Below are 14,998 nucleotides of genomic sequence, written 5' to 3'. Positions count from 1 at the left end.
TTAGGGTGGTTTGGACATTGAACTATAGATCTATAGATGCTCTGGTTAGAATAAGCGAGTATGAGACGGAGACTCAAGTCAAAGTAGTCAGAGGAAGACCTAGGAAGACTTGGAAAGAAACTTTAAGAAAATATACTAAGTACTTGTAGCTAACAGAAAACTTAATGCAAAAACAGTGAAATTCTAAAATTCATATAACTGACCTTACTTAGAAGAATAAAATTTTAGTTTTGATTGTTCCGATGGAGCTATTTTGTGAACGGATAGATTACCGCATACAGATTCAATATTTTACTAAAACATTGCATCAGTCCAATCGGTGCATTGTAAAATTTTTTAAGGCCAAATTTCAGCAGAAAATGTGAGTATTAAAGTTTGAGCTGGTGGTCGTTTAATTAGAGCGGTGAATGCTGCGGTGAATCCAAGGCTGAAAAAGGTCAAAAGCATTGTATGTAACATAACCCTTAGTCGCAACAAGTGTCATATTTTAATACCATTTTTCTCCATATCTCCTTTTATTTAAAGATCCTCTCAGCTCAGTGGACTTCACTGATATCACCACCAGCAGAAGCAGAAGCAGAAAGCCATGGCTTCTTCTTCTTCTTCCAGAGCTCTCTTGTTCTTCTTTGCTTTGCTTTCTCTCTCAGCAGTTTCTTGCTTTGCTGCTGAGAGAAATGAGGAGGACCCAGGCCTTGTCATGGACTTCTATAGAGACACATGTCCTCAGGCTGAAGAGGTCATCAGAGAACAAGTCAAGCTTCTCTACAAGCGCCACAAGAACACCGCATTCTCTTGGCTCAGGAACATCTTTCATGACTGTGCTGTCCAGGTATATTCATTCATACGGCGCACTTTTTCTCATAAAGATTTTTCGGAGAAACTTACCTACACTGGAAATGTCATTATGTCGATCAAGCCCTCTCACACACTATCGTGCGTTTTAAGACTCGTTTGTGACTGTTTTTGTAGAAAACGCTTATGCTTAAAAGTGCTTCTACTAGAAGTGCTTTTATTGTAAACATGACAAACGTAATCATAACCGTTTTTAGCCAATCAGAAAGAACTTTTAGCCATTTTTTGAGATACCTTCACAATAACCTTTTAATTTCTTGCAGTCATGTGATGCATCTCTGCTGCTGGACTCAACAAGGAGATCATTGTCTGAGAAGGAGATGGACAGAAGCTTTGGGATGAGAAACTTTAGGTACATTGAAGAGATTAAAGAAGCTTTGGAGAGAGAGTGCCCTGGTGTTGTTTCCTGCTCAGATATTCTCGTCTTGTCTGCCAGAGAGGGTGTTGTTAGGGTATATTTTCTCTTCATCTAATTTAGTAATTTACCTTTTTAATATATCGGTAAAAATTAAGATGAATTAGTATAGATTTATTTACTTTTTTTTTTTTTACCTTTTTAATGTGGTTTTGGTATATTTTTAAAGTAAATTATTTCTCTAAACCGTGTTTTGAACTTAATTACTGTGTTCTCAGCTTGGAGGCCCATTCATTCCTCTTAAAACTGGAAGAAGAGATGGAAGGAGAAGCAGAGCTGAAATCCTTGAGCAATACCTTCCTGACCACAATGAGAGCATGTCCGTTGTCCTTGAGAAGTTTGCTGACATGGGCATTGACACCCCCGGTTTGGTTGCCCTTCTAGGTATATATGCTCTAGAAGCTGCTTTTACTAGAGGCACGTTTAAAGGTTAAAATAAAAATATAAGTGCTATTTCGAGAACAAGCGTCAAGGAAACACTTCTAAGTGTTATTTCAGCCCCAAAACACTTCTAGGCCTTGTTTGAGATTTGCTTTTTCGGAAAACGCTTCTGCTAGAAGTGCTTCTATGTGATAAAAAGAACTTTTCAAAGAAACATATAAGTCGTAAGTGATTTTGTTGTCGTAAAACACTTTTAACTCTTTCAAATACAATTTTGCTTCTCTAGGAATTTGTTATATCAAACGCTATCAGAAACACTAATTTGGTCGTATTTGTTGGAACCAATTACAGGAGCTCACAGTGTTGGAAGAACACATTGTGTGAAGCTGGTGCACCGGTTGTACCCAGAAGTTGACCCTCAGCTCAACCCTGACCATGTCCCTCACATGCTCAAGAAGTGCCCTGATGCAATCCCCGACCCCAAAGCCGTTCAATACGTGAGAAATGACCGTGGTACCCCCATGATCTTCGATAATAACTACTACAGAAACATCTTGGACAACAAGGGTTTGATGATGGTGGATCACCAGCTAGCCACAGACAAGAGGACAAAACCCTACGTCAAGAAAATGGCCAAGAGCCAAGACTACTTCTTCAAGGAGTTTTCGAGAGCCTTCACCATTCTCTCCGAGAACAACCCTCTCACCGGAAACAAGGGCGAGATCCGACAGCAGTGCAATGTTGCCAATAAAATCCGGGACTAGAGCAAAAAGCAGCTTTGTCAGGAAGCACTTTTCTTCTTTAGTTATGTAATTAGTGGAGAAAATGTGTGTGGGACAAGTTGCTGGATAATAAAAGGGGTTTTTATTTTTATTTTTATTTTTATAACCAATATGTTTGTTTTGTTTTTATGGAAGTTGGTCAGTGCTAGGGTTAAAAGGCATGCATGTGGTCAGTTGTTCAAGTGGCCCTTGTTCATGATGCACTGTGTCTGATTTAGGGTTTCGATTTTATCTTTTGGCTTCTTCTCTTTGGGTGAGATGGGCATGGTGGATATGTCGGGATGTGTGTATGTATGGATGGATGGTTTGAACTTTGAACATGTATGCTGATTTGTGGATTTCAACGATGATGGTTATGTATGATATATGCTTGCATATCATGCCCATGTTGTGCAACTAGTTATAGTTATAAGAACCGAGACGGCTGCCTGGTGTGTAGTTATGCTTGACTAGTGTTTTATTGTCTATAAGTGATAGATTGCCTTAGTGATTACCGCGTTTTTCTTCAACTCCTTACATGATTCATAGGTTTAATCCTCTTCTTATCGGATTGTAGTTAATCTTCTCCTTGTTAAAAATTATTAAAAAAAAAAAAACTCTTACCAAGTAGTGGTGGATTATAAGTAGTCAATGATATGTCAATGCATAAAGTAACTAAAGCTAAAGTGGAAACTAAAGAGAAAGAAAGGATATGATTCTGATTAATACAAAATTAAGCGAATAAATGCACTAATTAAGTACCGGTTGGTAAGTTGGGCACTCAGATAGTAAAGAGAATAAAGAAATGAACTTTAGAAGCAATAATTAATTAAACCATTAGAGGAAGGTTCCAAAAGCTTTCCATAATTGATATTAAATAATTAGAAAATGCCAAGACAAGCAAATTAAGAGAGAAAAAGGAAGGAATAGCATAAGAAAAGTGCACATGACCACACATGGCCACACATGGCATTGGATCCAATGTCTTTAGATGTGAATCCTAGAGAGAGATTGTTACACATGTCATAAGCTAAGGTGGTTCTCTTAGATGAGAAAAACTTGGGGATATCGATGTGGAGTTGAGTCCATATAACACGTTATTTAGGAGCACATTTTACAAAAGCATGAGACTCTTATGTATTTTAGTCTCACTTAACTCTATAATTTATACACATGTCTCACATGTTGTGTCCTAATAAGTAAATTTACTGAAGTTTCTTGCGTTTTCATATAGTTCATTATTACTTTGTGCACTATTGCTTGAGAAATTTTTCAGTATGTTGGGAAATAGCTCGATTTGATTGAAATTTTTTTTTCAAGTTTCCAACAAATTGTATTATTACACTTGGTGTAACGGAAATTTTCAACAAATTATATTATTACATTTAATATGTACCGAGCCATATTTCTAACACACTGAAAAATCTCCCCTATTGCTCATCCACATTTGCTACTCCTATCAAGTTAATTGTATATCTAGCTAATGAAGACATTAAACTTAAGATTGTCAAATGGTTACCCATTGGACCTAAATAAGGCCCATTTGGCTTGGTTGTGAGTTTTGGTGTCAATTCGTGCACGGCTACGCCCATGAGCCTAATTTGGACCCGTGGCCGACGAAAAATGCCCCGATCAATTAGCTGTTAAGGTTTCTTCTTCCCGAGTGAGAAAATCCAGGACTCTTGCTATGGATTCGGGTCTCGGAAAATGGCGGGACGCTTGCCTGCACTGCGGCAAATGAGGACACGTCAGCCAGAGTTTCAGGCTCAAGAAGCACACCGTTGGGCCGCCAACACCATCGAAGTGATCAACGAAGCATTGTTTTTGACCGTCGATTCCTCGCTGGAGTCGGGGATCACCACCCCCGGCGTCGCCTTCCACTGCTCGCCGCACCAGGGAATCATAGAGAAGTACACCGCCGGAAACTAAGGAAAGGTGTACGTGGCCATGCCGCATTGGACATTGTTGGGAGAGGTGACGTGCGTGTCAAGTTACTGAGTGGGGCTCCGTGGATGCTGCACAATGTGATGCACGTCCCGGGTTTGAAGCGGAATTTGATTTCGGTAAGTCAGCTGACTAAGGAGGGCTACCAGGTTGCGACAGGGTCCGAGGGCATCGTGGTTATGAATTGACATGTAATTGTGCAAATGAAACCTTTTGAGTTGAAAATGTTATTGTTACTGGGTGGAAATGCACTGATTAGTTCATGCAGATTTGGATTTTTTTCAAAGATGTGTGATTTCCCAAGTGAAAGAGAAAGATATCTGACTTCGATTGGCATGCCTCGAAGAAGGATTGTGAGAATCTTGATGATACTTGGGTAATCGCAGAGTATTGGTTCATGGTTGCAGGGCAGGCTAATGAGGCAGCGCGGTCACTTGGAACTTGCTGCCTCGTAAGCCTGTCCTGCATAAAATCTTGGTGCTTGGTTGTTCTGTTCTGGATGTTCGGAGTTAAAATGATGACAAGATCTGCCATGAAAACCGAAAAGAGGCTCATTTTCTTACATTGAGTACAAGATAGCGGAATTGAACAAAGCCTTTATTAAGAATAAGGTAAGTTACGATAATTATGAGGAAGGCAGATATTCTATTTCTTCTTTGGTTCAATACTGCTTGAACTGCCATCGTAGCCACTATCAGCTTCCTCCGAGGCCACGTCATTTTTTCCTGCTGGTTCCACCATTTTGGGGTTCAAAGGACTGCAAGACGGATGGTTGTAATAGGGCTGTGGATGAATGAAGTGGTTTCCAGTAGAAGGGAAAGACCGGTAGCCATATGTAGATTGATAGGGTCCAGGAGAAAATGTGTTTGGGGGAGGCCAATATACCATAGGCACAAAGGTGTTAGGTGGTTGTGGGGGAAAAATGTGATACGGTGTTTGACTAGAGCAGGAGATATTCGTACCAGCATTCGCAATTGCAGCGTTTGAGATTGGTTGAGCATCTAATGGCGTATGAGATGATAATGTTGCCATTGCTTGAGTGTGAAGAATAGAAATCTGATGACCTACCAGTCCAAATTGTGTAGAAGGTGCAGAGCTCAAAAGTGTAGTCCGTGTTAATGGAGATATCTGCATATTGCGAGGCTTGCTATTCGAGTGAGGTTGTTTTTTCGCCTTTGTTTTTGTTGAACAAGATTTTCCACTGAACTGCTGAGAACTTGGACCGGCCTGCTGAGAGAAAACAAGATCAGTATTCAGAAACTCGAATTTTTATTTGTCAATATTAAATCGAAACTAGGAAGTTAAATCGAAACTAGGATGTACTCAGATATATGAACTGGGAACTTGATCTTACAGTATCACTAGTCATAGGATGTGGAAGAAATAATTCCTCCCCTTCAGCATCCTCATCCGTCCTACAAGGAAAAACACGTCGTGCTTCAATTATATTAGAGATTACATTAAGGTGCAAAACTATCCGAATAGCTTTTTTTTCAGAAACATTCATTTCCTACTAGTATATTAGATTGAAATACCTATAATATTTCTGAAGCAAGTCTAAGTTCTGGTATTTAGTTTCTCGTTGAACAAGATCATCAGGAAAACCAGCCATGAAAAGAAGAGTGATGCCCAAGGCCTTGAAGAAGAAGTTCCCACCGCGAACATGAACTAGCATTGCCATTCGACACATTAGTGGCCCAAAAGACTTCAGCTTCTTTCTTCCCATACGCTGCCTTACATATCTGAAACACATTTATGCAGATAGAATTTTAAATTAAGCTGCAAACCTCGGTAAATTAAAAGTTAATTACTCCAATAATACTTACTCATTTTGGGGAAGATTTCGTGTTCTTCCGCCATACTTTATGCAGAGAAATAGCCATGATGGGCAGCTAGAATCCGATGGTCGCATGGCCTTCTCTTCTTCGAGTATTTTAACTGGACATAATGTCGGATTCTGTTGATTCGGGTAAAATACCTTCCTCCGAACACCAGGATTCTCATACAGAACATGCTCCTGGTAAGGAACAAAAATTAAATTGCTTTTTTGCTGATGAACGAAGAAACATTAAGATCGACAACTTCTTTAAATGCAAAACTTATCACAATACTAACTTCCTTACCCCGGGATCTTTCGTAGACATGTATGGCTCTCCCTTCCTTAAAATGCTAAAATGATTGAAGTCTAATTCGTAGATATCTTCGCAACCATGCCTTATTCCAATTGATGCAAAAACTATGATCTTTCTTATTGTATGGGATTGAGCATTTTTCTGCAGCAGGGCTTCTGAATCAATTATTCTCTTCACTTCTTTCGGGCAGAATGCCACCTTCGGAGGTTTTTTCTGTTGCGATGTGCTTGCAGATCCTGCACGAATAAACTCCTTGAAATTGAGGGTATCAGATGGCACCTTGCACTTCCAAAATCACTAGGTTCTTTCTTGTTTTGGGTTCGAAGTTGCATCTCATCACAAACTGGTCCTGTATCAGGTGGTTCATTCGTTTTTTGGTTTGCATTTGAAATCACTGGCTCGATCCCACCTGCGAAAACGTTTTCACATTGCGCGTCCAATCCCTTATCAACAACTTCACATTTCAGCTCACTACAAATTCTCGAAACATTATCAGCTACTTCACCTTCTTTACAGTCATTATTAACACAATCCTCTTCACGGTAATCATCATCTTCATCATCGCTATCATCAGAGTCATTGCAGTCAGCTGAATCGCCGCCATCTCCTTTTTCTAGATGCAAAAACTGAGTTTCCTCCGTGCTCATGCAGTTGACTAGACGGTCAAGAGCCAAGCATTGCGTGTGATGCTTCTTCTTCGATGCCATTTCGGTTGGGATAACATTTCCATCTTCGATTCCATTGTCATCTAGTTCTGTCTTCAGTCGCTTGAACTTCTTGAAGCTTCTTATCATTGCATTCAAAGAACTTCCCTGAAGTCCAATATTAAGAGGTTGGCATAAACATGATCATTCAAAACCAGAAGTGCTTTTAGTTGTCAAAAAAAGTGCTTTTAGCCATTTTCAGAGCGGTCTCAATCATCGCTATTCGTTGAAAAGCAAAGAAACCACCAAAAAAGTGAAGGTCTTACTTGTCCATCTGCTGGATGAGGAGGCTGCTTAGCCTCTCGTTCTTGTAATTGAGCTTCAAGAAATAGTATCCTCTCCATGAGCTTTGCATTCTTCTTTCGCTCCTTCTTGAGTTCGGCCGAAATCTCAGCAACGACAACATTAACACTCTCTCCTCTCATCCTGTCCTCTATAACGCACAGTGCAGAAGAATTGACCAGAGGAGCACAAGAGTGAAGCTCCATCATTAATTAGGACGAACACCAATATGATGAAAAATGTAATAATCTTTGAACACCAGTAAGAATATCATATGAAATGGAAAATACCATCTAAAGAATTCTCAGAGAAAATGCATCCTGCCGGAAGAAAATCTTGAGATAAAGTTCAACATATTTAAGCAAGATTAGGGCTATTTTTGTGCTTGGCTTTTGTTTCAGTTTTCTAAATTGGAAAAGTAGAGCGGCGACCGGCGAGGGGGCAGACATGCAACTGCACGTGCACATCACTCTTTCTCTCTCTCGTTGGACTTCAGTATTAAAGCGATTCTCGCACATCCATTTTTTTTTTTTTTTACATACTTCTCTTTATGTAGGGTTTAGACCGAATAAAGAAAAGAAAAACCAAATAACATAAACAAACACATATACAAAAGAAAAGAGCAGTGTGGAGATCATTTTTCTTTGCCAACATGATTATCGTGTGATGTTACTGCATGATTGGGAATATAATATTCGACATATTTATCTTGAGATAAATTTTGTTGCAGATGAGTTGGCTGAGCTTCTCTCATGCTTTATGTCCAATCTATTTTGAGCAAACTCCATCTTCTTGTAAGCAGTTATTATTATCTGATATTTTTGAAGTCTCTCGACCTCGTAGCATTATTTTGTAATTTCTCTTATGTCATGCCATTAGCCCCTTTGTTAAACAAATTAAAAAAATAATAATTAAAAAAAAAAAAAAAACAGTTTATGTTCTTATGGGAAAGTTTACATTTTTGGAAATTGCTTGATGCCAATCCATAAATTTTCATTAATAAGAATCCAACAAGGCCTCACCTTTTGTTTATTTAGTATTTTTTTTTTTAAGAGCTTTGAGTCTCACAATTTGGTGACAATTCACAGTTGTGAATTAACATTAATTAATAAAAAAATTGTATTAACATATAAAACAGTTGTGAATTAATTAATTAATTAATTAATCAGCAATGCAGGATTAGAGAGCATCCTATGCACCTTTCCTATATTATATTACCATATAAAAAATAATAAATAGTTTGTAGACTATGTTAATGATACTCTTAAGCTAAATCCGAACGAATTCTACAAGCGTACATAAGGATGGAAATCGAGCTGTATCGTGTTGTGTTCTTGTATCATTTCGTGTTAGCGTGGAGTACTAATTAATCCTAATCCAAACCGGAGCAGGTTTATCTTCGTGTTTAACTTAATCATTTCTATAATTTTGTAGTTAATGAAAATTAGCAATCAAGGGAGTGGTGATTTGAGGTTATATATATATATGGTAAGTGGGCAGCATCATAGAATATTACAACCTCACGTGGGAATGCTTTGTCTCTTGAAAATGCAATTTGTGTCAGGGAATATGAAGGCTAAAAACCTTGGATACCATCCTTCTAATTTTAAACAAAAATCCTGTCATTCGATTTGGGCACCTTCATTTGCTCTTTCCTAATTTAGTGTTCATGTAACAAGGAGTTTGTATATTAAAAGAGTTTATTACAGCATTCGAAGTTCTGCGTTCAGTTTGCCTCTCATAATATCACTTGTATAAAAAAACTTTAGCGTTACGGATAATCCCATGACAATGTCGCTTTGATGCTAAAGGAGCAAAAGAGTAAGTAATTCAAATGAGTAACAGTATTTATTACTGTATCAGAGGTCCTAAATTTGGAAGAATTATATGTTTTTGTGAGATATGCCCTACAAACACGAGATGTATGTGATAGAAACCTGTGGGCGCCCAAAATAGTAGCTATAAATAAAGAAATGTTTCTTCAGGGTTTGTATGGAAACTGTGCTGCAGTGCTGGAGAGGGGAAGGGAAAGTCCTACAATAATGGGTACACACCTCTCTTGATTACTGCCTTTTTAATTTTCAAGTAAATAGTACATTCTAATAAGAAATCCTGGGATTGAAGGGTATCTGTCAAGTGGGTGTCCTTCCGAAGGACTCCTTCGTATATATACTTTGTTTTTTTTTCTCGTAAAGTGTGCAAAAAAATAGAAGGATTAATTGAAGTTTAAGAATTGAGACACTTGGTTAGGTACTATCATAGCCGTCGTACCGTGAACTTATAAATGTTGGGACTAAACTTGTTAAATTGGACGTCGGTCTAACATGTTGGGTCTTAAGTCTCATCTCGAAGAATGAGACTTAATAAAATTGCCTGGACCCAACTTCAATCATATTCGATCCCAGACACCAAACGGATTGAGCACTTATCTGAAGCTAGAGAGATTCTATCGTTCTAGTGTGCGCTCGATTCAAGGCTTGTGGGTGACTGACCGTAACACAACTCCTCGTGGAAGAAATCACAGTGAAAGAAGAACATAGCAAGAAAAGAGAGGTTGAGTTGAGTTGGATGCAAAAGTGATATCAATATAGCATACAGAGCAAAATTCCTATCATCGGCAGTACTTTTGTTCAGCATTTATTTCACAACGAAATATTTTTAAATTAATTAAAATCGAAGTATACTCGGGAAAAGGTTCATAACAAGATTGAACAGGAACTTCAAAAAAAAAGAAGAAAAGATAACAAGTAAATAGATGCACAGAAACACAGCCTAATTAATCAAACACCAAACTCTAGCTTCACATGCTCAAACTGCCCGTTTCCGATCAAGATTAGTCTAGTTTACTTCATACCTCCCGGAAATAATGCTCTGATACGAGCACACGAGTCATACGATCCAACAGTCAAACTCACTTAAGCAGCTCAAATCCATAACGATTCACTTGTGCTTGTAAGTTCTGAAATGCCTGTTAGTGGAATTAAAAGAGCATTGCTGGTTGTTGAGTCCCACTTCTCATCATTGCACAGAATTCCGTATAGTTGATCTTCCCATCCTATTTGGTTCAAAGTAAATCAGTACAAAACACGACGGAGACAAAGTTGCAGATATTTGAAAGTCGTGAGCAAACTTACATTATCGGCATCAACCTCAGAAATTATTTCTCTGATGGTGTTGTCGTCACCCATTCCATGCTCCTTCATAGCAGCCTCTAATTCGTCTCTTGTAATGTACCTGTTAGTGGAAATTGACAAAGGAACTTCATTAACATTCACTTTATGACTGAATGATAAAAAGAAATAAACAGTTTCTTTCCTTGCAAATTATGATATTACAAGCTAATAAATATAGTAATTCGTAACTACTTATGCCTGACAAAGTTCACAAGTTGAGACTAAATTTATGAATCAATACGCGGAAAGTTGTTTGAGCACACATCTAGCAAGATCATAACGAGAAATTTATCCAAAGTTATTTATTTCCCCCAGTAGGATCAAGTAGTTGAATTTCACTTGATCAAAAACAGAAATCCAGTACGACATATGTATACAGAAGCATTGCACAAAATTTGTCAACTCACCCACTGCTATCCTTGTCAAAATACTGGAACGCTTTGTAGAGATGCTCATCTCTTTCTAATCTTTGTCTATGCATAGTCGCAGATATAAATTCTATGTAATCAATAGATCCATTTCCATCCACATCAGCCTGAAATGTGTTCCACGGAAATCAAAAAAATAGCCAGAAGCAACATAATTGAGTTCCTGGGGAATTGATAGTCACTTACAGCGTCCATGAGTTGCCTAACTTCGGTTTCAGACAGCCGCGACCCAATACGCGCTAAACCTGTCTTCAGTTCTTCGTAAGTTATTGTGCCACTGTTGTCAGTGTCCATATTGGCGAACATTGTTTTAAGGCCTTTAATTTCTTCTTCAGATAGATTCTCTGCTATGACCTGGGGGAAATTTTCAAAATGTACAAAAATTATTAAGGGAAAAAGACAAATATGGTAAGAAGAAATTCTCGGGAAACTTTGCCAATATTGGGTAAAGATAGGAGCTTCGGAACATAGTCCCAAAATTACCTTCAAAGCAAGTTGCTTGAGCTTATTCATTGCCCTGAATTGCTTCATTCTAGAGAGTACTGCACTATCTATTGGCTTGTCTGATGCTACTCCGCCTACTCTGAGCCACGGGTGCTCTGAGCACACAGAATATTAAATATCAGTCAAAAGCACACGCATAAAACAAGAGCTGGTGGTAACAAGGGCCGTGTGGCTAAAAGTTGGTTATTGTAATGCTGTATATTTATCCTTTCAGCTTCTATTTAACTGCTAAATTTGGCTCGTTGATTTGGAAGCAACAGATTACTACATGGGGCAAAAAACTAAACATAGGATTATCCCTTGAACGCCAGCACAAGGCATAATTCTATCATGTCATTTCATAGGCAAATGAAAAAGATGTCGTTTCAAAAGAGATTATAACAAAGAAACATTTAAGGAGAATGGTCCATAAATCATACAAATGGAAATAATCGACGGAAATTATATCTTATACAGCATGTGTTGCTTCATTGTAACTTTCAATCCATCCAAAATAGTATTTGAGAGGTAACATACCGAGAACTTCTGCAGAAGTAATTCTCTTTGTTGGGTCCTGTGTCAGCATCCTTCTAATCAAATCTTTAGCACTGTCTGATATTGATGGCCATGGTTGACTATCAAAGTCTATTACTCCTTCCAATATGGCATCGAATATGCCCCTCTCAGTTTCTGCAATATAAAGAACGAGATATAACGATAAGATAACTACAACCTAAGAGAACAGTGAATGTTTAGCAAGAATACACTGAATTCATATTTACCAGCCCAAAATGGAGGTACACCACTGAGTAGGATATACAGAATAACCCCTGCACTCCAAATATCTATTTCCTTTCCATAACTACGCCGCAAGACTTCAGGGGCAACATAGTAAGCACTGCCGACTATATCACGGTACACCTTTCCTGAGATGAGGACAAAGTAGGTATCGCTACACATTAGAATGTATCCACTAGATTAAAAGTTCAGATTATATATACTTAACTGAAGCAATAAAATGAAAATGAATTTTTTCGGAAAGCTTTACAAAGGAATAAAGTAGTTTATAAACATCATAATTCGATTAGCTACACTGCATAAGGTAGGAAATGGCGCAGGCTGACCACTCTTACTACTTAAACCTTCACTACAATGTATAAACAATCATATTATCGGTTCCCAGTAAACTACACAACTTTCAGTTCACAATATAACTTCTTGCCATTATAACATCTGCAACTGAACTAGATGAATAACAATTTGTAGCAAACTATTACTGGTATTTTTAGAACACATTTGGCATATATCAACAAATAGGGAATTACAAAAGCAAACTCAAAACGTTCAAGCTCAAAATTCTACAACTTGTAACAGGAAATATGAACATATATCATAAAAATCAATGCACTCACCTTCCTCAATGAAAACAGACAACCCGAAATCCGTTGCCTTCAGCATTGCCTTCGCATCCTTGCTAGACAGCAAGAAATTCTCCGGCTTGAGATCGCGGTGCAGCACGCCCATGAAGTGACAAATGTGCACAACATTCACAATGTCACGCAGAATTGCAGCGGCAGCCCTCTCCGAATACTGTCCCTGCGCTATGATCCGATCGAAAAGCTCCCCTCCGGCGCAGAGCTCCATCACCAAATGCACAGAGTACCTGTCCTCATAAGCTCCCTTGATCTCCACAATGTTTGGCTGCCCAGACAAATGCTGCATAATCTGAATCTCTCTCTTGATGTCTTCCCTGTCGTTTTTGCTAACGAGTTTTCGCTTCAGGATCGACTTGCAAGCGTAACTGTGGCCGGTGGAGTTCTCAGTACACAAGTATGTGATGCCGAATTGGCCTCTGCCCAGTTCTTTTCCGAGTGTGTAGTACTGCTTAATGTCGTCAAAGGGCTTCCCGAGAATGCTATTCGGCGGCGGCGCCGGTTTTACTGGAGAAGGGTTTGGCTGCTGGGGCTGTGCTCTTGGTTGGGGCGGCGGCTGTGCAGCCTGTGCCCTCTGCTGGGGCTGTGGTCTGGGTGGTGGTGGTGGGTTGTGGGGTTGTTGGGATGAGACTTTCAGAGGCTGAGCCGCCGTCTGCTGCTGCTGATAAGGCTGGGATGACCCAAACCCATTTGAACCGCGTTTCGGAGCATTCTGTTTGCTGCTACAGCAACCCATTTTCCGATCAGGATTCTGGGATTTCAATCGAAAAACAAAAGGGTAAGGATGAAACGCTGAATCGAAGAAACCCCAAAAATCAGATCTTTGAGGAATTTAAGCGAAAACCCAGATCAAGATTAGATGGTAATTGACGAAGGTGCAACCATAGTCATCGTCTACATGGAAAAGGTTTGAATTTTGCGTGTTGACGGGGAGCTGAAATTCAGCAGTCCAAACCAAGTAAATTAAATTTGGTTGGTTTTCTTTCCGGGGATTTGGAGATGTGGTGGATTTGTCGGGATATCCGAAATTTCTCCAAAATCCAAATATAAACACAAATAAAGTTTTGCTGATCAATAAATGAATTAGTTGAAAATTTAGAAACGTGTGAAAATCATGACTACAAATGTGGCAATCAATAAGGGTAAGGTGTGTGATATCCACACATTTTATTTTATTTTTTACACATTTTTTGATAATTTCTGTTCATTGATCTTTTTCAATTCATCCGATCCAAATGCCCAAAATTAAAAAGATGTGTGAGAAGTAAAATAGGGTGGGTAGATATCACACCCCTAAGGGCAAAACTAAAAGGGACCAACATGTGATTGTTTTTGTTGGTGAGAATTGCCTCTGTAAGTCTTTCCGGTTCCCGAATAAGTGAATAATCGTGACTTGCCACCAATTGTCTCTATTTAAAATAAAAAAAAAAACTATAATTTATTCTTAGAAAAATTATTTCTATAAAATGCAGTAAAAAAATCTTCATATAAACTCTCTAAATTTAAAGTGTAGCTATTTACTTGTTAAATATAGAATTGAAAAGGAAGGTCTCGATTAACACTGTTCACTTGGTAGTTTAACAAAAAAATAGAAATTTTCTTGGAAATTTTTAACACTATGTTTGGATGAGAAAAATAAACTTGAAATTTTGACAAAAGTTAAAATTTATAAATTGACATGCACCAAATCTCTTGTTTGGATTCATAAACATAGAAATTTATAATTTCCGCTTGAAAAAAGATTTAGAACTTGGGATCTCCAATTCCCAAGTTTAAATTCTATGTAAATATGTGTCATTTTCAAATTTCTATGAGTGAGAGTAAATATAATTATTGTATTTTTGTAAATATAATTATTAAATCTTAGGCCCCATATTGTAAATTACCATATCTTAAATGGCCAATGTCTTAAACTACATATCCAATTAACATGCAAATTAGTGCTTTAGGCCCACTTGGTATTTTCTTTGGTGTGATTAGCTCGTATCATTGATTTTTTGGAAAATAATC

The 14,998-nt window shown here is 38.2% G+C and overlaps 2 protein-coding genes across 2 annotated transcripts; one reads left to right on the top strand and one right to left on the bottom strand.

Annotated features, from left to right (window-relative positions):
- Window positions 1-507: 507 nt before the first annotated feature.
- Window positions 508-2,810, top strand: LOC137729439 (peroxidase 42-like). The gene is made up of 4 exons (XM_068468385.1): window positions 508-829; window positions 1,116-1,304; window positions 1,486-1,651; window positions 2,000-2,810. The coding sequence occupies exons 1-4, from the start codon at window positions 587-589 to the stop codon at window positions 2,410-2,412; spliced, it is 1,011 nt and encodes a 336-aa protein (XP_068324486.1). The 5' UTR covers window positions 508-586; the 3' UTR covers window positions 2,413-2,810.
- A 7,270-nt stretch (window positions 2,811-10,080) lies between these two features.
- On the bottom strand, window positions 10,081-13,740 carry LOC137728969 (calcium-dependent protein kinase 2-like). Its single transcript, XM_068467785.1, has 8 exons — window positions 12,968-13,740; window positions 12,338-12,481; window positions 12,093-12,245; window positions 11,556-11,671; window positions 11,259-11,426; window positions 11,052-11,179; window positions 10,606-10,705; window positions 10,081-10,526 (listed from the first exon to the last, which is right to left on the bottom strand). Exons 1-8 carry the CDS (start codon window positions 13,722-13,724, stop codon window positions 10,452-10,454), a joined length of 1,641 nt encoding a protein of 546 aa, XP_068323886.1. The 5' UTR covers window positions 13,725-13,740; the 3' UTR covers window positions 10,081-10,451.
- Window positions 13,741-14,998: the final 1,258 nt, after the last annotated feature.

This window comes from Pyrus communis, chromosome 3 (assembly GCF_963583255.1).
Source record: "Pyrus communis chromosome 3, drPyrComm1.1, whole genome shotgun sequence".
NCBI lineage: Eukaryota > Viridiplantae > Streptophyta > Magnoliopsida > Rosales > Rosaceae > Pyrus > Pyrus communis.
This window is presented reverse-complemented; position numbering and strand designations above follow the sequence as displayed.

Excerpts from the sequence above, each read along its gene's own strand:
- LOC137729439 (XM_068468385.1), top strand. The coding sequence starts at position 587 with ATGGCTTCTTCTTCTTCTTCCAGAGCTCTCTTGTTCTTCTTTGCTTTG. Across the intron at positions 830-1,115 it reads TTCATGACTGTGCTGTCCAG|TCATGTGATGCATCTCTGCT; the intron begins GTATATTCATTC and ends AATTTCTTGCAG. Across the intron at positions 1,652-1,999 it reads CGGTTTGGTTGCCCTTCTAG|GAGCTCACAGTGTTGGAAGA; the intron begins GTATATATGCTC and ends AACCAATTACAG.
- LOC137728969 (XM_068467785.1), bottom strand. The coding sequence starts at position 13,724 with ATGGGTTGCTGTAGCAGCAAACAGAATGCTCCGAAACGCGGTTCAAAT. Across the intron at positions 11,427-11,555 it reads TCAAGCAACTTGCTTTGAAG|GTCATAGCAGAGAATCTATC; the intron begins GTAATTTTGGGA and ends AATTTCCCCCAG. Across the intron at positions 10,706-11,051 it reads TTTGACAAGGATAGCAGTGG|GTACATTACAAGAGACGAAT; the intron begins GTGAGTTGACAA and ends TTCCACTAACAG.